General features: G+C 46.7%; 2 protein-coding genes across 2 annotated transcripts in view; one reads left to right on the forward strand and one right to left on the reverse strand.

Annotated features, from left to right (window-relative positions):
- Positions 1-10209, forward strand: part of HDC (histidine decarboxylase) — a 16979-nt gene extending 6770 nt beyond the window's left edge. The window contains exons 4-12 of the mRNA XM_005863954.2: positions 354-476; positions 1833-1967; positions 2234-2377; positions 3079-3145; positions 4238-4400; positions 4499-4589; positions 7466-7564; positions 8828-8929; positions 9066-10209. Of these exons, the coding sequence (XP_005864016.1) occupies positions 354-476; positions 1833-1967; positions 2234-2377; positions 3079-3145; positions 4238-4400; positions 4499-4589; positions 7466-7564; positions 8828-8929; positions 9066-9809 (1668 nt within the window). The 3' untranslated portion in view covers positions 9810-10209. The remainder of the gene's footprint in view (positions 1-353; positions 477-1832; positions 1968-2233; positions 2378-3078; positions 3146-4237; positions 4401-4498; positions 4590-7465; positions 7565-8827; positions 8930-9065) is intronic.
- A 6229-nt stretch (positions 10210-16438) lies between these two features.
- SLC27A2 (solute carrier family 27 (fatty acid transporter), member 2) overlaps positions 16439-23324 on the reverse strand; it is a gene marked incomplete at its 5' end in the record, with an annotated part of 43503 nt that continues 36617 nt past the window's right edge. Inside the window, 2 exons of the mRNA XM_005863987.2 lie at positions 16439-16872; positions 18138-18268. Of these exons, the coding sequence (XP_005864049.1) occupies positions 16696-16872; positions 18138-18268 (308 nt within the window). The remainder of the gene's footprint in view (positions 16873-18137; positions 18269-23324) is intronic.

The raw sequence follows: 23324 nt of genomic DNA on the forward strand, positions 1-23324 counted from the left end.
GAGTGCTTGCTTTCTTAGCCCTAAAACTTCCTCCTGGCCTATAGAATGCCTCTCAGCTGGGTATTTAAGGGACTTGGGGAGCCCAATGGAGGCAACCATTTCTAGGGCTTGGAGTCCCAGGAGAATCCACCGCATCGAGGGTGGCAGGAATCCAAAGCCCCACAGTCTTTTCCCTTTTTGGTTTGATAGAGGATGGGGTGGCGCTGGGGCACAGGGCCTGGCCTTGATCCCTTCTCCAGGGATATGGCACAGCCAGGGGGAATACTAGGGCAGAGACAGATGTATTTCTGGGGCTGGTGGGCCCATCTTGGTGCCCTGGGGCTAACCAGACGAGGCTGCTTTCCCGCTCTCAGGCTTCCAGCCCTGCGTGCACGGAGCTGGAGATGAACGTCATGGACTGGCTGGCGAAAATGCTGGGACTCCCAGAGCACTTCCTGCACCACCACCCTGGCAGCCACGGGGGAGGCGTCTTGCAGGTGCCTCTATTGTCAAAGCTCCCCCTAGCCTGGGGGATCAGTAGTGGGAGATAAGCCACTTGCCTGGGCAATTCTCCTGTTCTCAGGAGTCTCCACATGTCACTCACACTGCCACCATCACCATTACCATCGTCCCTGTCATGGTTGACACCGTCATCACCAACAGGCATACCTACCACCCCCTCCTTAGCGCCCCCCCCCAATTGCTGCCACTCCCTTCTCAATTCCACTTAGTCCACATGGCTGCTTCCACCATCTCCACTCTCTCTTTTCCTTGAAAAAGATGAAAGGTCAACGCATCATCACATTTCCTGCCTTACTGGATTCAGGTTTCTTAGTTTACAATCTGACAACTCCCCTCCCTTGTCCCACTTCACACCATATGTTAATGGGAAAAGAGAAGCAAGTAGAGGTTCTTCCCATCCCTCCTAAGTCCAGGAGGCCCTTGGCAGTGAGAAATTAACAGTGCACATCAGTTCGTCTAGTCCTACAACCCTATCTTTTGTATATCTATCAAGTGATGGTTCTTCAAATATATATATGTTATACATATTTGATAGCAGGGAGCTATCAGCAGTGGGTCGCCTGAAGATTTCCAGAAGCAAAGACATTGAAGACTGAGTGTATGAATGAGGAGAAACCAAAAGGATAATGTTTCTCAATTTCCAAGCATAAAGATATTTTGACCATTTTTTATTATTTATTTTGAATTTTACTGCACCATAATGAGAAAATATAGCCTCTAAAACCTCTTATTTTATTTTTTTAATTGTCACCTGAGGATATTTTTCCATTGACTTTTTTCTTGGGGAGGGGGGAGTGGAAGGGATGGGGAGAGACACACAGAAAGAAACATCAATGTGAGAGAGATACATTGATTTGAGCCTGCATCTGAGGTACGCGCCCTTGATCAAAATCGAACACAGGACCCTTTGGTCTGCAGGCTGATGCTCTGTCCACTGAGCCAAACTGGCCAGGACGTGAGTGCTTTCTTTTAAGCATGTTTTACAAGAGGAACAAACGTATCTAGAACCAAACTTGTATCTATCAGGAGCTAAACATTCTCTTTTTGGTTTCTGTGGCCTCTCTAATAAAGATGCTGGTTTTAGGTGAAAATGAGCTTTCATCACTTCTCTGGAAAGTTAGAGAGAGGTGTCCCAGGGTTTCTTAGGGTGCTGTGAATGGAGAATGCAGAATAGGTCTGTGAGCTTAGGCAGGAGCTGTGTGCTCTTTTGAGGAATAGCTATTACACACACACACACACACACACACACACACACACCCTGTGAAGAGCCTGGGGAATTTGGAAGCGAACACTGGGAGAGGCTGCCACCGGTAATCCTTCTTCCACTACAGAGCACAGTCAGTGAGTCCACCTTGATTGCCTTGCTGGCGGCAAGAAAGAACAAAATCCTGGAAATGAAAGCATCTGAGCCCGGGGCAGACGAGTCCTCCCTGAATGCGCGGCTCATTGCCTACGCCTCTGACCAGGTGAGTTGCCCACCACAGGCCATACCTTCAGGCCATACCTTCAGGCCATTGCTTGGCTTCCGGAATCTTGGCCCTGGAGTCATTTTCTTCCAGATATGAGTGTACTGGGGCTCAGGGGAGCTCAGGCCTGTGAGATTGTCTCCAGGAACCGCAGGGACAGACAAGTGTTGAATGTTATGTGGGACTCCCTTACTCTGGCTTCAGCAGTTTCCGGGGAGTGCTCCTCCCAGGATGACTCTGCTAACAGGTTTCCGTGGTCCTGCCAGGCTCACTCCTCAGTGGAAAAGGCTGGTTTGATTTCTCTTGTGAAGATGAAGTTTCTGCCCGTGGACAGCAACTTCTCACTCCGAGGGGAAGCTCTTCAGAAAGCCATCGAGGAGGACAAGGAGCGGGGCCTGGTGCCTGTCTTTGTAAGTCAGAATGCTCTGAGCTTAGGATGATAGACGTGGAGGTGAGGAAGGAATTTTGGCAGAATGCAGGTAAGTAACATACTGCAAACAAAAGCAGAAAGGCCCTCAAATGCAATGTTTTATAATTTCTGAGTTGCTATTCATTTGTGTGTTAGAAAATAAATTTGGGAGGTTCATAACCAGCATTAAAAAAAGAAATGGAATAGAAAAATCTCAAAGTGCATTCCTGTAGCCAGAGTATGTATTGTTTGGTGAAACTTTAATTTCAAACACACATGTATATAGGTACTAGGTTACCATATAAAATGCATTTCGTTTTTTAAAAAAGATGTCGATATTGATTTTTAGAGAGGAAGGGAGAGGGATAGAGAGATAGAAACACCAAAGATGACAGAGAATCATCCATCAGCTGCCTCCTACATGCCCGCTACTGGGGATCGAGCCTGAAACCTGGGCATGTGCCCTGACTGGGAATCGAACTGTGACCTCCTAATTTTCATGGGCTGATGCTCAACCTCAGAGCCACATCGACTGGGCTAAGATGCATTTCTTACTGTGGGTCACGGTAAAATATAGTGTGAGATACCCACTGCTCTAGTGGAATGGGTGGGGTAGATAATATCGGTGGTTAAATTTTCTTTCAAGCCAAATGTGTCCCAAGAGCCCACTTTCCCACGTTAACTTCCTGTGTTTGCCTCCAGGTCTGTGCAACCCTGGGGACCACTGGGGTCTGCGCCTTTGACTGCCTGTCAGAGCTGGGCCCCATATGTAAGTCTGCCCTGTCCGGCTGGGAAGACAAGTAATGAGTTCTAGAATGTTCCCTAGAGCAAGAACCTGAAAGGAGCTCTGTGGAATTATCTTGCCCCTCCATGATCACTGCGGAGAGTATAGGAAGAGCCACCACAGGTGACAAATGTGTCCTCCCAGGCAGCCAGGCCACTGCTTCCCCAGAGGTGTGACCAGGCGTGAGAGCTGCTCTCCCTTGCGTCCTGTCCTAGGAGGTGACAGTGTGAGCCTCGGGCTTCTCATCCTCTCACTTTGTGTCAAGAAATGGGCTTACTGCAGGCTGCATCCCAAAGCACGGGGAGAATGAGGACAGTGAAATGTCTTCTGGTCTCGGCTAAGAAAATGAGAAGCGGAGGATAGGGAAACCATGGAGGGAGATCAAGACAGAAAAAACCCCACATGTGATTGTTTAAATCTCTGAACAAGAAATCAGCTAGGACAGTGATGGCGAACCTTTTGAGCTCGGCGTGTCAGCATTTTGAAAAACCCTAACTTAACTCTGGTGCCGTGTCACATATAGAAATTTTTTGATATTTGCAACCATAGTAAAACAAAGATTTATATTTTTGATATTTATTTTATATATTTAAATGCCATTTAACAAAGAAAAATCAACCAAAAAAATGAGTTCGCCTGTCACCTCTGACACGCGTGTCATAGGTTCGCCATCACTGAGCTAGGATGCGGGACATCCCTCTCTAATGCGTGTATTAGACGCATTAACATTGCTCTCCGGGCCAGCGGCAAGTTGGGGTCTGTGTCAGAAAGCTCTAGGATGAGGACAACAGGTGTGGGCCCCCGGCCAGGGAGGGGAACAGGCCAGGGTGGGGCTCCGTGGGCTCTCCCTGCAGGAGGTGGTGGGGGCTCATTCCAGCCCACTCCTCACATGGCGGCTCCCTCCCATCTCCACGGGCCTTGACGTCCCAGGAAGCCAGAGCAGGCCGGCCTTTCCGGCTCTTTTCTTGTAGCCCACCAGCCAGCTGGGCCAGACAAGAGATGCCTTTAGCTGGCTGGTGGCAACCCCCACTCCCACCCCAGCGCCCCCTCCCAACCAGGTGACGTTTGCCCCTTCAGGTGCCAGGGAAGGGCTGTGGCTCCACATCGATGCTGCCTACGCGGGCACTGCCTTCCTGTGCCCCGAGTTCCGGGGGTTCCTGCAGGGCATCGAGTATGCCGACTCCTTCACCTTTAACCCTTCCAAGTGGATGATGGTGCACTTTGACTGCACCGGCTTCTGGTGAGTGTGGCAGCCGAGCCCCCGAGCCCCCAGCCCCCGGGAAAGCCTTGCTTCCCCTGGAGAGGCCTCTGCCACTGATGCCCACGGGGAACCCACAGGGTCAAGAACAAGTACAAGCTGCAGCAGACCTTCAGCGTGAACCCCGTCTACCTCCGGCATGCCAACTCGGGCGCGGCCACCGACTTCATGGTGAGAGGCCAGGAGCGAGCGGGGGTGGGGACGGGGGTTCTGAAATGGAAGCGGCTGCACGTGACCCCCAGGGTCTCCTGTATGTCAGCTCTGGTCAGAAAGTGGCCCCTGGGGAGTCCACCTCATCCTTCCTGAGTTTCTGGATGCTTCTAAACATTCCTGGTGCTTTCACTGGCTGCATCTCAGTCTTTCCAACCCTCCCACATTCTCAGCCTGTACAATCTCTTGGGGAAACAGGTTCTTCAGATTTAACGCCTCAGTTTGAAGACAGTCCTTCCTGTAATTGTAGGGCAAACAAATAAGTTGCTTGTCATGTCCAAGGGGAGGCGGCAGTGGCTTTGGGAAACTTAGTGGACCTTGACTTCCTTATATGTTCACATTCAATATTATTTTGTATTAGTTTCAGGCAGCATAGTGGTTAGATAATCATATACTTTACAAAGTGGTGCCCCCAATGTTTCCAGTACCCACCCGGCACCATGCATAGTTTTTACAATATTATTGATTATATTTTCTATGCTGGACCTTACAGCCCCATGACTATTTTGTAATTGACAATTTGTACTTCTTTTTTAAAAAAAATATATTTCATTGATTTTTTACAGAGAGGAAGGGAGAGGGATAGAGAGTTAGAAACATCAATGAGAGAGAAACATCGATCAGCTGCCTCCTGCACACTCCCCACTGGGGATGTGCCCGCAACCAAGGTACATGCCCTTGACCAGAATAAAACCTGGGACCCTTCAGTCCGCAGGCCGACGCTCTATCCACTGAGCCCAACTGGTTAGGGCCAATTTGTACTTCTTAATCCCTTTACCTCTTTCACCCCTCCCCTATCTCCCTACTCCTCTGGGCACCACCAGTCTGTTCTCTGCATCTGAGTCTGGAACCTTACTGTTTCTATTTCTACATCTAGAAAGTGCTGCTTTGTACCGTTTCTTCTCTCACCTCTAATCCCATGGATTTAATTTTCAAGTCTACAAAGAAACTCCTGGAAAACTAAAGCCGCTATTTGCTGTGACCTGGGGGTCTTCCCTACTGCTCTGACCTGTGCCCCAAGCTCCTTTTCACCCAGGCGGCTGCAGCTTTAAATAGAAGCCCACAGCACCTGGGAGAGAAGACTTAGGGGCTTCATTCCTGGGGACCCGGAGCCACCCAAACTCAGGCCACGGTTCTCTGACATCAGGGATGTACCATATCCCTCCCTAATGGTGAATGGGGGCAGGCAGGCATGGTCTTGCAGAGGAGACCTGCAAGATTGTGAAGTACACAGAGGAGGTTTGGGAATGCCTCGAGGTAAAGAAGAGCATGTCACCCGTTGTAAGCCCAAACGATAATATCAGCAGGAACCACCCCGCTGGGTCAGCATGGGTTGGTTTTAGAATCGTGACAAGAGGAATAACTGGGTATATATAGACAGAGTGTGAAGAAATCAAAATTAAAATAATCTCTGCCTCTCCTTTAATTTGCTGGTGAAATAAAGTAGCGAATTCATAAGCATCTGGAAAGCAATGTTTTTTTTTTTTTTTTTTTTTTTTAGAGAAGGCCCCTAGCATCCCTTCGTTTTCCTCCCAGAGTGTCCATCTAAGTGTTAGATTCTAACAAGTGGTGGAGGTGACGTCTTCCTTGTTAACAGGGATTTTGCTCTGTGTCTGCGTTTTGATGCCCTCTGCTGGTAAACGAAAGTTTCCAAGCTGGTGCTCACCGCGAGTGCTTTGCCTGGAAATCAAAGGCTTAGTATTTGATGTGGGAGAAATACTGTCTCAACCAATAACTGTGCCTGGGTCAGGAAGTTGGGGTAAAGAATGAAGGTGAGTATGTTTTTGAGGATTTGGCAATCCTGTGGATGAGTAAGTAAATATGCAATTGCGTCAGTATTTACTTTCAGTTAACAGAAATTGTGGTAGAAGCTTCCTGACATTTGAAGAAGTGGTCACTAGAAACCACATTACCCATCAGAATAACTGTAAATGTTTTCCACACCCGTTGCTCTGTTTTCAGATCTGAGAAATTGGTGAGATAATGCATGGAAACATTTCAAATCTCTGGTGCTGGCAACCTTGAACTTTAAGCTCTGTTGAATTTAGTCACCAGGAAAAAGAGATCAATGTTAGTCTAACAGAGGCTCATTTGAAATCTGAAAGCTGGAGTGATGCCCCCTGAGGGCACAGGAAAAAGTTAGCATGAGAAAGTGAAATGAAATGATGACCATCTCACGGGCTAGGCAGAAATACTACTGTGATTTGTGGCTCACATTTTAATTGTGTAAATAGCCCAAACTGACTGTCAGCTTCCTGTGAAGCTCTTTACACCCTTTTTGAACCACTTCCCCGGGGGTGCTGTTCCTTTTCTGCCTCACAAGCAACCAGTAGGTGGCACTGCCCGGTGGGGCAGAGCTCAGGAGACATCAGGTCTGCGGGGCTCCGGCCTCTGAGCTCTTGACCGCTGTACTTTACAGTTTGGGGGTGGGATAGGGAGTAGAAATAGAACTTTATTTTCTGCTGTTCAAGGAACTGAGGTTCCCTTAGGGAAAAAACAAACATATTGCCCTTCCTTACCTTGAGTTTCAGCCTGGATGAAATGTTTAAAGGTGCACTTAAACGTAAAGTGTCTTCTCCTTGGTTCAGGGCCATGGACTTGGTTTCCACTTGTCCTGCTCTTGGACATGGACTTATCGGTCACCTTCACCAGTGACTTCGTCACATGACAGGGCAGCCTTTGGGTAACTTGCCTTGGCTGCTGCTTAGCAACTGCTTCAGAGATCTGGTGATACCGACCATCCCTGGAGGGCTGGGCAGGCAAGGATGCTAAGGCCCAGGAGTGCGTGAGGGAGCGGCGTCCTGTCTCTAACCTGGCGCTGTATTCCTCTGTTTTAGCACTGGCAGATCCCCCTGAGCCGGCGGTTCCGCTCCATTAAGCTCTGGTTTGTGATTCGGTCTTTCGGGGTGAAGAATCTGCAAGCGCACGTCAGACATGTATGTAATCGTTTGTGCGAGGCCTGTGGGCTGAGCTGCGTTTGCTGTGTGTCCCAATGGGGCGGAAGGCTGGGCTCAGGTGTCTTGGGCTGTTCTCGGGCTCCTGGGAGTTGACTATTCAGGGTGGCCCTCTCTTTGTTAGCTAGAGGAACACTGAGCAGAGCATGACACATAAAACAGCTAGAAAATATTTAGCAGGGTGCTTTCCCTGAGAGAGCCTGAGGACCTGAACATGAAGAGATCTTGGAGACTGTTCTAAAGAGACCATGCAGTGGAGAGAGACAAGGGATCTGGATGAGGCTTGGAGAAACTCGTTTCATCCTAGTCAAAGACACGATTAGCTGAATCCCTGGCCTTCCCTTGAAATAGAGTAGCAGGTGTGAGAACCAGGTGACAGCAATTACTTAGCAAATGTTTGATTGATACGATTGGACACTTGGGAGAAATTTTAAGAAATGGAAGAAGACAAGTACTGTTCTTGTTTAGTTAACAACATGGGAAATAACATAGAAAAAAATTGAAATTACCAAATTTCAGTGAAAGATCAATATGATACAAAGCTTAAATTTTTTTTATTATGGTAAAACATACATAAAAAAATGTTACAATTTTAACCATGTTTAAGTCTGCAACAAAGTGGCATTAAGTGAAATAACAATGTGTGCAACCGTCACTAGTATCAATTTCCAGAAATTTTTCATCTCCAGCAGAAACTCTGTATCCACTAACCAGGTACACAGCCTCTCCACAGTGTACGTGGAGATGATGTGTCAAACACGTTCTTTGTGGAATATCGGGGAAAAGGGGATGCAAGGGCATGGGAGGCGAGGGGAAGATGGTGCCTTTAGTGCAGTAGAAACAAGCCGCCACCCTCACGAGGCACCGGCTGGGAACGCAGGGCCTGGGCTGGGTGTTGGCCCTCACTTGCCCCCTTGGCGGGCCAAGAAGCTGTGAAGCCAGGATATGAGGCTAAGATTGTCTTGTTCACAAAATACATGCCTTCTGTTTCTGGGGTGAGTTGAAAGAAGGCCCTGAGACATGAGTCCGGAGGTAGATCTGAAACGACAAGAAACAGGGAGCCGTTGGAGGGTGTCCAGCTTGGGATAAGAGCAAAATCAAACAGAGAAAAAATGTGGCGGAAGCCTTTCGGATCTCAGTGGTTCGAAGGCCCTGGCTGAAACCCACACAGCCGTGTGAAAGTTAATGCACGCTTGTCCCTTGCCTGGCTATTCATCTCAGCTCTCTCTCTATTTACAATTCTAGGGGACTGAAATGGCTAAGTATTTTGAATCTCTGGTCAGAAAGGACCCTTTCTTTGAAATTCCTGCCAAGAGGCACCTTGGCCTGGTGGTTTTTCGTCTAAAGGTAATGTCCTCTTCCGTGGCTATGAATGATGCCATTCGGTGGTCGCTTAGCATGTTGGAAACTGTAAATGCTGGGCTTTTGGGGCTGCTCACAGGGGATGTGGTACAGACTCCACTTCTCTTTATCCTTCAAACAGGGTCCTAATTGTCTCACGGAGAGTGTGTTGAAGGAAATAGCTAAAGCTGGCCAGATCTTCCTCATCCCGGCCACCGTCCAGGACAAGTTGATCATCCGCTTCACCGTGACCTCCCAGTTCACCACCAGGGATGATATCCTGAGGGACTGGAATCTCATTCGCGACGCCGCCACTCTCATCCTGAGTCAGCACTGTACCTCCCAGCCGAGCCCTCAGGCCAGGGGCCTCATCCCCCAAACCAGGGGCCCCAGAGCCCTGAGCAGTGGAGGGGCCCTTCAGTCCGTCGGCTGGGCGGAGGATGACCTAGCCCAGGCCCAAAGGATCGCCAAGCAGCCTCAGCCTGTGGGGGCCGGTCTTGGGAGGGAAGACGGCTGCCCCCTAGACACCCTGCTGGACCCACCTGATGACTGCTTTTCCGAAGAGGCCCCAGTGGAGGCCAAGCGCAAGCTGTCCTCCTTCCTGATCAATTACTTGTCCGTGCGGAACAAGAGGAAGGCCGTGCGTTCGCTCAGTTGCAACAGCGTGCCTGTGAGTGCTCAGAAGCCACTGTCCTCAGAGGGCCCCGTGAAGAACGGGGGGTCCTCCACAGTCAACATCCTCTCTAGGTTTCCTGAAGAGGTGATGATGCTGAAGAAAAGTGCCTTCAAAAAACTCATCAAGTTCTACAGCGTCCCCAGCTTCCCTGAATGCAGCTTGCAGTGTGGGCTGCAGCTGCCCTGCTGTCCCCTGCAGGCGACGGTCTAGACCAGGGTTCCAGCCGAGTCAACCTGGGTTTCAGGGAGGCTCCGAGCCCCTCGGAATTGTACGCTGAATTTGTGTGCTTATGTGAATGTGCATTTTTATAGGGGGAAAGCTCATAATTTTTTTCAGATTCTCCTAGAGGTTTTATGACTCATAAAAGGATACAGATGGAGAGTTGAAGCCAGCATGGCCCAGAAGGTTCTAGCAGTTTGGTCAGAGAAAAAGGGCCCAGGGTGGTGCACGGACAGGCAGCTTCTGTGGTTTAGCTTGTGATATGAAATGTAACGTAGAAATAAACTGTGCTTGTCTATGAAAAATAAAAAAGCATATCCTGTGTGATTTAATTGACGACTGAAACATTGATTAATTAACCAGCGCATATCCTGGAGCCTAAATGCATGTACTTTTGAATTCTGCTTTAAAAATTTTTTAAAAAAATTGATTTCAGCCCTAACTGGTTTGGCTCAGTGGATAGAGCGTCGGCCTGTGGACTGAAAGGTCCCAGGTTTGATTCCGGCCAAGGGCATGTACCTTGGTTGCGGGCACATCCCCAGTAGGAGGTGTGCAGGAGGCAGCTGATGGATGTTTCTCTTTCATCGATGTTTCTAACTCTCTATCCCTCTCCCTTCCTCTCTGTAAAAAATCAATAAAACATATTTTTAAAAATTGATTTCAGAGAGGAAAGGAGAGGGAGAGAGAGATAGAAACATGAATGATGAGAGAGAATCATTGATCAGCTGCCTCCTGCACTGGGGATTGAGCCCGCAACCGGAGCTGTGCCCTGACCGTGACCTCTTGGTTCGTAGGTCAATGCTCAACCACTGAGCCAGCCGGGTGGATTCTGCTTTTAGAGGATACTGAAGATTTGGGTTTGACTGCGAAAAAGTGAGTCTGGAGGAGCCCTCGGTTTGAAGAAAGCAGGCACTGTGGCTCCAGTTTATAAAGGAGGAAACTGAGGCTCCAGGTCACTCGGCTTGTAAGTGGCCAAGCCCAGTGTTCTCGTCTTCAGGAAAGCCCATGCTGTTTCCTCTGTACTGTGCTGTTCAAGGATGTACTTGACTGGAGGCTCTCAGTCCAGTAGGCCGTCTGGTCCTTCCATACATTTAAATTTTCTTCCTCTAGGGATTGTCTCAGTTTTCTGGACCCTGTAGTCAACTAAAAGCTGTGTTCCATGGCAGCTTGCTCAGAGTTAGTTCATAGGCCAAAAAATTAGTTTCTTCCCATCTCAGAGGGCACTTTTTTAGGGAGTGGCTCTGAAATTGGTTATATTAGCAATGTCAAAGGCAAACAAAGCTGAACACCAGTTAAAGTGGCAAGAACAGATTTTAATCAGTCATTTTATTCAGTAATAATTACTATTGCAATAGGAAAAGAGTTTAGCAGGAACTGGACTCAACTTGGACTTGTCTAGATGTCACTGGGTATTTTAAAGGGAGAAAGAGGGCGTAGGGAGGGGGACAGGTGGGGACTCAGTAGAGTCAGGGAAGTGAAAAACTGCAAAAAGCAAGAAGGGGGGGTTGGTCCATGTGAAAGCCACCTGGGTTTGCTCCCTGGTGCTTACTGAAGCTAGGCTCCTACCCTCACACAGAGGCTGGGAAAGAGGGCCCATCTTCAGGTGTTGGATAGAAAACACAGTCAATTCTTCTGGCATCCTTTCATTTTTGCAGGCAGGTACTTTAAGGGGGCTCAGGTCATCCTAGGAAGGTGGCCTTACCTGTCAGAAACTTAGTGTTTGTTCATCTCTTTATAGGACAAGGTTGAGGCCATGTCCACAAGGGGGCGACGAGGAGCCTGGCATGGAATTTGGTCAAGGAGAGAATCTTTGTCAAGAGCTTGGGGGTGAGGGGGGCGGAGAGCTTAACGTTTCATGATCTCTGTTCCCTATCAGTGGTCCCCGAACTTTGCTGCATACTGGAATCGCCTGAAATCTTTAAAAATGGATAAGATTAATCAAGTGCAGTGACCTGCCCTAAGAAAAAAATACTGAAGCCTGGCTCCCACTCTAGAAAAAAATCTTATCTAATTGGTATGGGGTGGGCCTGGGCTTTGGATTTTTGACAGCTCCCCAAATAGTTCTAAGGTGCCGCAGTGTTGGGGAGCCACTGCTCTAGAGTCCCTTGCTACTCAAAGAGGGGTGCGTGGACCACAAGCATCCCCGGGTGCTGCTTCTGCACACAAAAGCTTGGGAAGCAGGGCTCTAAGCCTGCGGTTCTCTAGTTGAGCTGCATCGGAATCACCAGCAGGGTTTGCTCACACACAGATGGCTGGGCCCATTCCAGCGGTTCTGATTCAGCAGGTTTGGGGCACGGCCTGATAGTTTGCATGTCTAACAAGTTTCCAGGTATTGGAACCACACACGGAGAACCACTGGTCTATGAGGAAATGTTTCTTCCTGTAAGTGCCAGGGGGGAGCTTAGTGGGGCCAATGGGCTGTGCGACTTTGGCATGCACTGAACCTCCCAGGTGCCAGTTTTTCTTTCATCAAATAAAGAGGTTTGCTTTTAGTTTTGCTACAGCAAATAATATGTGTTTGTATATCTAGAAAATAAATATGTGCTGCCCATGTGAGTTTTCAAGAACAATTGTGGGCTAAAGGTGACAAAGTGCAGCTTTCTGCTGGGCCTTTCCTGGGGCCGCACTTTGAGTCCCTCCAGATCGAAGATGTGAGCCTCAGTTAATAAAATAGCATCCTGCTCTGAGGAGCTGAATTACACTAAACACACACGATGTGTAACTCTGGATGCTTTTTCTCTATGTCAGTGGTTCTCAAAACGTGGCAACAGCCTGGAATTGGTTAGAAATGCAAATTCCAATTCTAATGGGTCGCAGCAGTCTGTGTTTTAATAAGACTTCCAGGTGATCTCAGTGTTCCAGCTTGAAAATCACTGTTCATGTGAACTAGAAAACTCAGATCATCTATTTATTCTCTCTGCTCCTCCCCTTGCTCTCCCCCTCCCCCAACAGTTACATGGGGAACCAGATAATTTATCAGGGTTGCTAGATGAAAAAGCAACAAATACTTATTGTCTACTGTGTGCCAGGTACTGGGCATATAATGATGAGCAAGATAAACAAAAACTGCCCTCATGGAGCATACAGCTTCATAAAAGCATGACATCTGTGCAAAGGGAAATTGACGATCATAATGGAATAGACCACCAGCGACATATACATTCTACAGCACGGCACCTCGTGTGCTCTGGGGGGATAGCAGCCACGCTGATAGGAGGCCTGCACTGGCCAGCCAGCCCCCCTCCCCGTGAACAGTGCTGGAGTGATGCTCAGTGACGCGTCCTCCCTGGTAGCTGCCTCTTTACAGACTGCATGCAGCCCCACCAACTGCAATGACAAAACAATTGCTGTTGAAAAGTTAAAACACAAGAACAGGATCTTCCTTTTAAAAAAAAGTATATTTTTATTTATTTCAGAGAGAGAGAGAGGAAGGGAGAGGGAGAGAGAGATAGAAACATCAATGATGGGAGAGAATCATTGATTGGCCGCCTCCTGCATGCCCCCTACTGGGAATGGAGTCTGCAGCCCAGGCATGTATCCTGACGGGGAATTGAACTGTGACCTCCTGGTTCATAGGTCGACGCTCAACCACTGAGCCCCACCGGCAGGGCCAGGACCTTCCTTTGAGGGGTCTTCCCAGCCAACTTTCTTGAACGTCTGGCCTGACTTCCTAGATAGAGGTTTGGAGAACTTCGTCACACTAGTGCTGAACTCATCTCTCAGTCCATAGCAGGCACCCACTACCAGGGGTGGGCAAACTTTTTGACTCGAGGGCCACAATGGGTTCTTAAACTGGACCGGAGGGCCGGAACAAAAGCATGGATGGAGTGTTTGTGTGAACTAATTTAAATTCAAAGTAAACATCATTACATAAAAGGGTACGGTCTTTTTTTTTTTTTTAGTTTTATTCATTTCAAGCGGGCCGTAGTTTGCCCACGGCTGCACTAGACGCTTGTAGAGTGGATGTATGAGCCAGCATCTCACTAACAAATCATCTCTTAGGGTAGGTCACTGCACTTGATTAATCGTATCCATTTTTATACTGGTTCTCATTAGCTTCCATTTCATATGCTGATATTTCCTGGTTTATCTCTAAATCATTTTGTGTGGCGCCAGCATGGCCATGGGTGAACCTGAGGGGGGTGGGGGTGTGGTGAAGGATTAGAAAAGACAGACAAGAGAATAAAGCTGGGGCTAGGTGGGACGCTGCCCTCTCTGATGGAGAGACAGCACCACGGCCTGCAAGCTGAGTCTTTATTTTATAGCCAGATTCCACGAGGCAAAGTAAGGCAGGGTCAAGATGTTTACAATGTTCTCGTGGGTTTTGAATCTACTCAATTACATGCACCTGATCTCTATCAAGCCCACATCACTCAGCCTCCTAGGGACCTAGGACCACAGATTCAGACCATAAGGTCAAGCTTACAACTATAGCAGTGGTTCTCAGCCTTGGCTGCACATTAGAATCACCTGGGAATCTTTTTAAAATCCTGATTTCTGGGCCCCATCCTCCGGAAATTCTGTTTTTTTGTTACTAATGTTGTGGCCCCACCCCATAACTTTGGCTATAATTGTGCTGGGAGGGCTTTGCCCTCCAAGCTGGGACCTGCACGTGGCTTTGCCATGAGAGGACCGTGCCCTCTCATTAGTCCGAGGCTTGAACCTGTCCAAACACTGTAGCCACTCTCCACAATTTTGGTGCCCATAGCCTCTGATAAATGCACTGATTACATGTTTTCAAACATATATTTGAAATCGGAGATCTTTTGTTTTTAAAAATATCCATTTATACTTTTAAATTATGATTTGTTCCGACATTTCTATGGGCACAATTTCTAACCCTTTTAGAAAAGAAAAATCAGTCTTCAGAGTTGTTTATCTGTGCAGGTGCCTCTACCCATCACAATATCTGGCCAGAATCATGAAGGTTTGGGGAAGTGGAAGGTTGAGGAAGCCGTTGAGACGTGAGTGTGAGCTGCTGGGTTCCTTGTCTCAAGAAGTCGATGAATGAATTCATGGACAATTCATGGCAGGGAGGGGGTAAGGAAAGGGAAGCGAAGTTTATTACAGTGAAAGTATCAAAGTTCTTGACACGCGAGAAGGGTCCCCAAACCAGAAGCTCACTAGCCTAGTGGTTTATTTTTTTAATTTTTTAAATTTCTTTATTGATTACTGGAGAGCATTATGCTAAGTGAAATAAGCCAGTCGGAGAAAGATAAATATCACATGGTCTCACTCATTTATGGAATATAATGAACAACATAAACTGATGAACAAAAACAGATCCAGAGACGGAGAAGCATCGACCAGACCGTCAAACCTCAGAGAGAAGGTAGGGGAGGGTGGGGGTAAAGGGGAGAGAGCCACCAAAGCCTAGGGGTTTAAATGTCCCTGCTTTTGCCCTCTGTTGGCTCTCTCAAAGAAACACCAGGCATCTCCTTTAGCCCTCGTCTCCCCACATTTAGTTCCCGCTCTTGGGTCGAGGGGGAAGTGGGTACAGTCTGCCTATCTTGTTCACATCCTGACTATCTGGTTTATTTCCTCCTTATCTACCATCTTCCCTACCCACGAGGCCCTTACCCTAAACTGCCTGATCCCCTCTAACTCCTCACCGTCAGTCCAGGAAAGAGAGTTTCTAATTGGAAAGTCTGAAATGCCAAAGGTGGACAGGCCCAGCTGGCTCTGGTCCCTGGAACACCATGTCCTGGCTAAAAGGGTAAGTGCTGACCTTTCCTCCAAAAAGGTGGCCCTGGTGACATGATGTCGTTGCTTTCAACCAGATTCACTTCAACAGGATTCCAGGTAATACATTGCACAACGTGATAGTCTCAGAAACCAAGGTCATGTGGACTCCCATCACTTGGGTTCAAATTCTCCCTGGGAGATCAAAGGCAGGGGCCTGGGGGGGCGGGGAGGGTCCTTGAATAGGCTCTCTGGCAGGAGACTGGCTTTGCTATGAAACCAGCGTAGGTCCGAGGGGCATGTGGGACCGGGGGTGCTAACTGGAGACCTGGGATTTACTGGGGTCACAGATATATTTCATTTGCGATGCATATAAATTAAAAACATTTTGAGACTTCCCATTTTAAAAATTGGGAGAGTCACATGTATACCCAGGTTTCTAGTTTCTGAATCATCAGAAGATTCCAGCAGTGCCTGAGCTGTGTTCCCACATGACAACACTCAGCCAACGGAAGCAGAGTAGTGGCTATCCTCAAGTTTGCCCCACTCATTTGTGACCTGCTTCTCTCATCCACATTACCAATGTGAATCCTGAAGGTACTTGAGTTTGCAATCCTTGATGTGACTAAAAAATATCAACCTAACACCTTTTATGTGTCGAATACTGGTGCTGTTGCTTAGTCTTCTTTAAGAACTATACAGGTGGCAGTTTCACCTTTTGGATAACGCTGTTTTAGACAGTGGCCAGGTGCTATTCAGTGGGGAGAGTTAGCCTTACACTGGAGCGGGATTTCCATTGGGCTGTTCCTTGGTGATCCACAACCCCTCCCCTCCCAACTCCTTGCCCTATATTACCTATTGCCATTATCATTATGAGTGAGGCACCTGTGAAAAGTTACCAATGGGACTATCAGGCTCAGGATAAAGGAAGGACAGTACCATTTCATATGCTGGCAGTCATCTATTTTATTACATATTAAAAAAAACACACCTTCCTCCCCTCCCTCTAACAAGCTTAGTTTGCAAATACAAACAGTAGGGGCACACTGAAAAATAATGATCTCTAAGTCTTTTCACTTGCAAAAGTGTAGGTGTAATTTAGAAAAGTCTCCCTTTATTGGTATGCATGAAAAATGCACCCCACAATCTTCAATCAAATTAAAGTTGGATCCATTCAGTTTCTTTCTGGAAATATTCAGAGTTTCATAGTTTCAGCACGTATGGCATTGTAAATGTCCTCAGTCATAGGCACATACATTGCTGCTTTGTCATCCAAGAAATACAAGGCATCTTTGATGACTGCAGGGTTGAAGCCCTCCTCTACGAGGGTCACTTTGCGGTGTTTAAAAGTTCCAGTGATCTCAATGGTGTCCTGAAAAACATCAAACAACCCACATTGTTGCGGTGTTTTGCAAACAGATCAGGTGCAGGGAAAGGAGTGGAGGTGGGGCAGTGAGGCTGGCACCTCTGGCTCCTTTGAGAGCTGTGAATGCATTTTGTATGATATGGATACATCCTGTTTTCTGAAGCTCCACTAGGGGGCCCTTTGTGGAGGTAATTTTCATTCCCTTAAAGCTCCCCTGCCCCCTCACCCAAGGATATGTTTATTGATTTTAGAGAGAGAGGAAGAGAAGGAGGGAGGGAGGGAGAGAGAAAACATCGATGTGAGAGAGAAATATCAATCGGTTGCTTCCCGCACTCGCCCTGACTGGAATCAAACTCGCAACATGGGGGTACGTGCCCTGACCAGGGATTGAGCCCACCATCTTTTGGTGTACGGGACAGTGCTCCAACCAACATAGGCACTGGCCAGGGCTCATTTCCTTAAAGCTTTAAGATCACCTGTGGGGAGTGAAATACGGAGCACAGAGTCTGTTGCTTGGTGAGTTTCAGCTTTAGGTATGACTGGAATATCCTGATTAAGGTGTGATCATCTACACAGACAACTCTATTCTTTCAGCCTGTTTGTCCGTTTGACCGAAGATCTGTTTTTTCTCCCATTAATAGGGGATGATCTGAGGATATTTCAATTTTTATGATCTCATTGTAAAGCAAATGCCAGTGCTTTATGAACATCAATTTTGTAGCCACAGCAAGGTCTGGTAATCTAACACTTCTCAACTCTTTAGAATCTAAGAGCTCAAAGTCCAAAAGTGATGGTGTTAAACTAACCTAGGGGTTAATGTTTGAGAAAAAGAAAAAAATCCTTCTAGTGGTAAGAGCTAAACCTTTGGTAGTTCCAAGTGGCTAATGATGCCCAGTTGAACTTCACACCATAGAAAGGTCTTAGGACGTCAGTGGGTTTTTCCATTCTTCAAAACTGGAAACAACAAATAGGAGGGCCGGAGCATTTCTGTTTTAAGTGTCTGTCACATATCCCCAAACACAGACTTTGAGCGTTACTTGCTAATACTGTTGCTGAATGAACTGGCCTGGTCCATTTTAGGGAGAAAGGGATAAGGATTTGCGTTTCTGCTAGTTCTATTTTTCTGATATTTCTGCTTCCTTGTTGAGCTTCCTGGAAAGGGTAGTGAAAATTTGGCCAATGTGGTCGCCATGCTAGAAGGGGAGTTGTTGCCTAAGAGACAGGGGTCTCCATGAGAGAGGAGAATTGAACTTGATAACAAGAGGTCTCACCTGTATCCTTAGAAACCGGGGCCTTGCATAGCTAGGCAGGTAGTCGGCAATGTGCTTACAGAGCTTCTTTCCATCAAACTCATGGCCTTCCTTCATCTTGATCGAGGCCATGCCAATTCGACCCTCGTGACCTGGAAATACCACGAAAAAATATTAGATGTGCTGTAGCTATTTTATTCATAATGCTTTGCTGTTTCTAGAACAGTGGATGGAGGCAGCCTTATGGCATACGTTTCTTTTGGATGGTTGGAATTTTTATTTCAAATATAGGTCGAAGTTATTTTAAAATGAAAATACTACCACTACTACTAGCAGCTATACACTGATTGAATTTCTAATTATATGCCAGGTCCTATGGACCATCTCATTTAACCTGCACAACAAACTTATGAAGAGGTTCAAAAGTTATCTCCATTTTACAGATGAAGAAACTGAGGCTTAAAGACTTTAAAAGACTTGCTCAAGTTCACACAGCAAATACTGAACTGGGGCAGTCTGGCTCTAGATCCTGTGCTTGTCATCTTCACCCTTCTCAGCAGCCTACATGAAACACTTGAGTAGGAAACAGGTCAAACTGGTGGCTAAAGGAACTTGTTTTTTGTTTTTTTGTTTTACTCTAGTGAAAAATCCTTGCTCCACTCATGAATAACTGAGCTCAGGTTGTTCTTCAGACTGCAATGTCAGGTCTGCTGTGCTTCTAGGCACGAACACCACCTTTGAGGCTTCCGTATTTGATCAGGGTTTCTAATAGCTTTGCCTTTCTGCACGTTAGAGAAGCGGTGGGACAGCAGGTGAAGGCCAGGTGCAAGGGTGAGTGAACTGCTGGGTGCCCTCCCGCTGCTGCCCTTTAGTCCCCAGAGGTTGAGCTCACCATAGAGAAAATGGACCCTAACAGCTTTCTTCCCCGCCAGGCAGGGCAGTAAGTGGAGAGGCGTTTAGAACAATTTCCGTTGTTTTCTGGTGAGGACAGTGGTGATTAGGTACTAATCCATCGGCTACCTGATCCAGGAGACCCAGGGGGAGCCCAGGTCCATTTCCCTGAACTACTTAGCTGTAATCAGAGAGGAAGAGGGACCGCCCTGGTCACCTGGGCCCCAGCTTTCAGAATCTCTCCCATGGTGACTGCGTGTTTACCTACAGCTCCAAAGGAGGCGGAAAACAAGAGGAAACATGGAAAGAAAGAAAACGCACCCTCGTTTTATCTGCCTCTCATCCGAGGGAGGCAGGGCATGGGACCCTCTTTCTCTAGGGGTCCCTGGTAGCTCTCTGGAAGGCGCCTATCTCAGGAATCTCAAATGTCTCCCATAATTCCTTTTAGAATTAAGACAGAAGCTGCTGCAACAGAAATCTTCAGCGTCCACTGGCTCCCCGCTTCTTGCTCTGGCATTCACGGGGAGCGGGAGGGGCCTGTTGGGTCTCAGCCTCCACCCTGGCTCCTGCAGGTTGGTCTGGGCTAGTTCAGATCCAGGGGGAAGGCTCCAGTCTGCCGCAGTTCTGGCCAGGGCTTCTCTAGAACGGCTGTCCAATGTGGTAGCCACCGGTCACATGTGGCGATTACAATGAATTATAATTGAAATGGAAAATTCAGTTCCTCAGTTGCACCAGCCACATTTCAGCTGCTGGACAGTCACATGGAGGCTACTGGGCGCCACACTGGACAGTGCAGATATAGAACACTGTCGTCACTGCAGGACATCCTACTGATAATAACAGTTGTAGAGAGCAGCTGGACAGTGCTGGTGTGACACCTAGAAAAACTTAACTCCCTGTTAAACCTAAACCTAGAAGTTCCCTCTTTGGACCTCCTGGTCCCAAACCGAGACCTGAGAAGTCCCCGTGAGGATCCCAGAACCTGAAAGTTGGGAGCGACTCCTGAGTTCACCTCTCTGGTCGATAGAGTTCACCTCTAACTTTTCACTGCTGTCAGAATCCTCACAGGAGCCCAGGTAGGCATCCTGCCTCATTACACCCTCCAGCTGGTGGACAGTCCCTACCGCAGGAGACAGTCCTCTCTAGTGTTGGTTGCTCTGGTTAGAGGAGGGCTCTCAGGCTAACATCGGCTCCCTGGTCATTTCAGCCCGTTGTTTTCATTCTGCACATTGGAGCAGGATGAACACACGGGCTCCTTGTTTTATCTGACTGTCTCTAATCATTTGAAAACCGTTAGCTTCCTTTTCTTTGTTCTATTTCAGTGGCTCCTACACATTACTGGTCATGACAGCCACTTGGGAATTTAAAGAAAAAAAGAAAAGGAAAGAAAACAAGAAAATTCTGATCCCAAACTCGAGGTTCTGATCCATGGACTTTACAAGGTTTCCCAGATGATTCTGATTGGCGAGGTTTTGGAATCACCTGGTGTCAGTGCTTCTCATGACTTTAGTGTATTTTCTCTAAATTGTGTAAAACATGTAACTCATCATTTTAACCATTTTAAAGTGTACAATTCAGGGGCATTTAGTACATTCACAATGTTGTTCAGCTATCTGTGTAAAACTGTAACTCATCATTTTAACCATTTTAAAGTGTACAATTCAGGGGCATTTAGTACATTCACAATGTTGTTCAGCTATCGCCAGTATCTAGTTCTAGAACATTTTTGTCACTCCAAAGTTAGACTTCAGTGTTTTTTTTTTTTTGTTTAGACTGAAGAAAAAGGTAAATTTTATTTGGTGTGTTGGCTTCTACATTCACATCCACCAATAGATTGTTATTGATTAGATTATGAAAAGGCTGACAGAAGTATTGGGAGACCAGATAAACTTGCACCAGAAAGCAGCAAGCAACATACCTTTCTCCTAAACTCCTACGGAAATATTTATAAAGTGTTCCCGTTGTTGGTCCGGCTCCTTGCTTTTTAATTCTTCCTTACCTAATGACTTTATTAGCAATAGAAAATACATTAATATTATCTTAGGAATTAAACTAAAAGCTGATTATTAGCTATATTTATCCCATAATCTAATTTTACCTGTTTCTTTGTATTTTTGCTTTTACAAACAGAATTTCCCACCAAACAGGTATCTCAGGCTCCCTAATCTACAAGACTTGGGTAAGAAAAATAATTGATGACATGCATAAAATCACAATCACAGTAATTGGACCATAGTTAAACTAATTAAGAGAAATCATGTTCATTTATAAGTGATTATATAAGGGAAGAGAAAATACGCATCAAGTAATAAAAAACATTAAATCTTTATATAAACAAACGAGATAAATCCCAGGTTCTTAAAAAGTCTGTTTAAAAAGCAGGTCAAGGTAAAGAAAGTGAATTCATACTTTTAACTTCCACGTGTGATCACTTGGGTCCTTTTGCCTTGGCCTTGGTTTCCTTTGGGACCTTTCCATTCTGACATTGAGTAAATCTGGCTACTGTAGAAACACCATCCACAAACTTGGTTTTGAAAAGGACGTTTGCATTGTTGAACATACCTTCCTTTAGGGACACCACAATGAACTGAGAATGTGTGAAATGAGTACGCAGCATCTGCCCAATGTTCTGGGTGTGAGAAAGATCCAAGGCTGCATCGACCTCATCCAGGATGTAAATTGGAGCAGGTTTGAAGAGGAGCATGGACAATATTAATGACAAAGCCACCAAAGACCTCTGACCACCACTAAGTTCAGTTAGGTTTTCTTTCCAAGTATTTCCTAAGGCAACCTTGAACTCCAGACCGTCCAACACGGTTTGCCCCTCTGGTGGTGCAAGCATAGCATTAGCACCAGGCAAAAGGGTAGAAAAAATAGACCCAAAGTCCTTGTTCACCTTTTGCCAAGCAATGTTCAGGGCTTGGTTTTTCTTCTGGTCAAGGTCTTCTAGAGTCGCAATTATTTTGGATTTGTCATTTTCTACAATTCTTTTCTTCTTCATCAAGTCATTATACCGCTCTTCTGCTTCTGTTAGTACATTCATAGCTCTCATGTTGACATTTCTTCCTAGTTTTTCCTTCATTTCTTGCAACTTCTGAAGTCTCTGACCAGCTTCTTTTGGGTTATTAGTTTTGAAATCATAGGCACTATTGGGTAGTCCAAAGAGGTGTTTCTCTGCATTAATCCAGTCATAATCTTTCAACATTTTGGATACCTTTGCAGCAGCATCTTCAGCTTCCCGTTTATGTTTGCCGATGTTGTGGTCCAATTCCTTAATTTTAAGCTGAGACTCATTGTTTTGTTCCTTATGCTTTGCCACTTCTGCATATTTAGCTTTAATAGACTTCAGTGTTTTTAAGAATCACTTAGCCCTGGCTGGTGTGGCTCAGTTGGTTGAGCATTGTCCCATGCACCTAAAAGGTTGCCAGTTTGATTACTGGTCAGGAGACAATCGACCGATGCTTCTTTCTCACATTGATGTTTCTCTCTCTCTCTCTCTCCCCCTCTCCTTTCCTCTCTCTAAAATCAATAAAAACAGTTTTTAAAATAAAAGAATCACTTAAAGGGCTTGTTAAAACACAGCTCCCTGGGCCCCACCCCAGAAAGTCAGATTCGGTGGGTCTGAGGTGGGCCCAAGAGATCGCATTTTTAACAAGCTCCCCGGTGAGGAGGATGGTGCTGCTGGCTCAGGGGTCCCACTGGTCCTCACATTCCACTTCCTAGTTTCTCTCATCTTCTCCTACACATTCTTTTGCGTTGTTACCATTTTAAAATTCAGCATATAAAAGTGTGTGCAAGATTCCAGGTGGGGTCTGTGAGAGCCCAGTGTGGTGTGATGGCTGACAACCACGCTTGTGCTAATTCAGCCTGAGGTCCAACATGAGAAGAATTCTACAACTCACACTTTATGACCCCGGTGTGGCTACACTTCCCATTGTGTTGCTGCCACAGGATTGGAAAGGAACAGGTAAGAGAAAGTCCTGAATATTCTTTAAGAAATAAAAGGGCAGTACAAGGTCACGTGCAACCGCCACAGCTCAGGGAAATGGGACTTTGGGGTTTCCATTTCGAATATAGGTGGAATTCCAAATCCTGAGTTCTGGGGGAGTAATAACACCCATAGCATCTCATATTTGGACAATAATTTGGAGATGTCCTCCCTGACATCTATATATATAAAAGCCTAAGTGACTGTTACAACAGGTTGACCGGCCAGTACCTATGATGCGTACTGACCACCAGGGGGCAGATGCTCAATGCAGGAGCTGCCCCCTGTTGGTCAGTGCGCTCCCACAGCCAACCTCCCATGGCTGGCCA

This window comes from Myotis brandtii, unplaced genomic scaffold (genome assembly GCF_000412655.1).
Source record: "Myotis brandtii unplaced genomic scaffold, ASM41265v1 scaffold182, whole genome shotgun sequence".
Taxonomy (NCBI): Eukaryota; Metazoa; Chordata; class Mammalia; order Chiroptera; family Vespertilionidae; genus Myotis; species Myotis brandtii.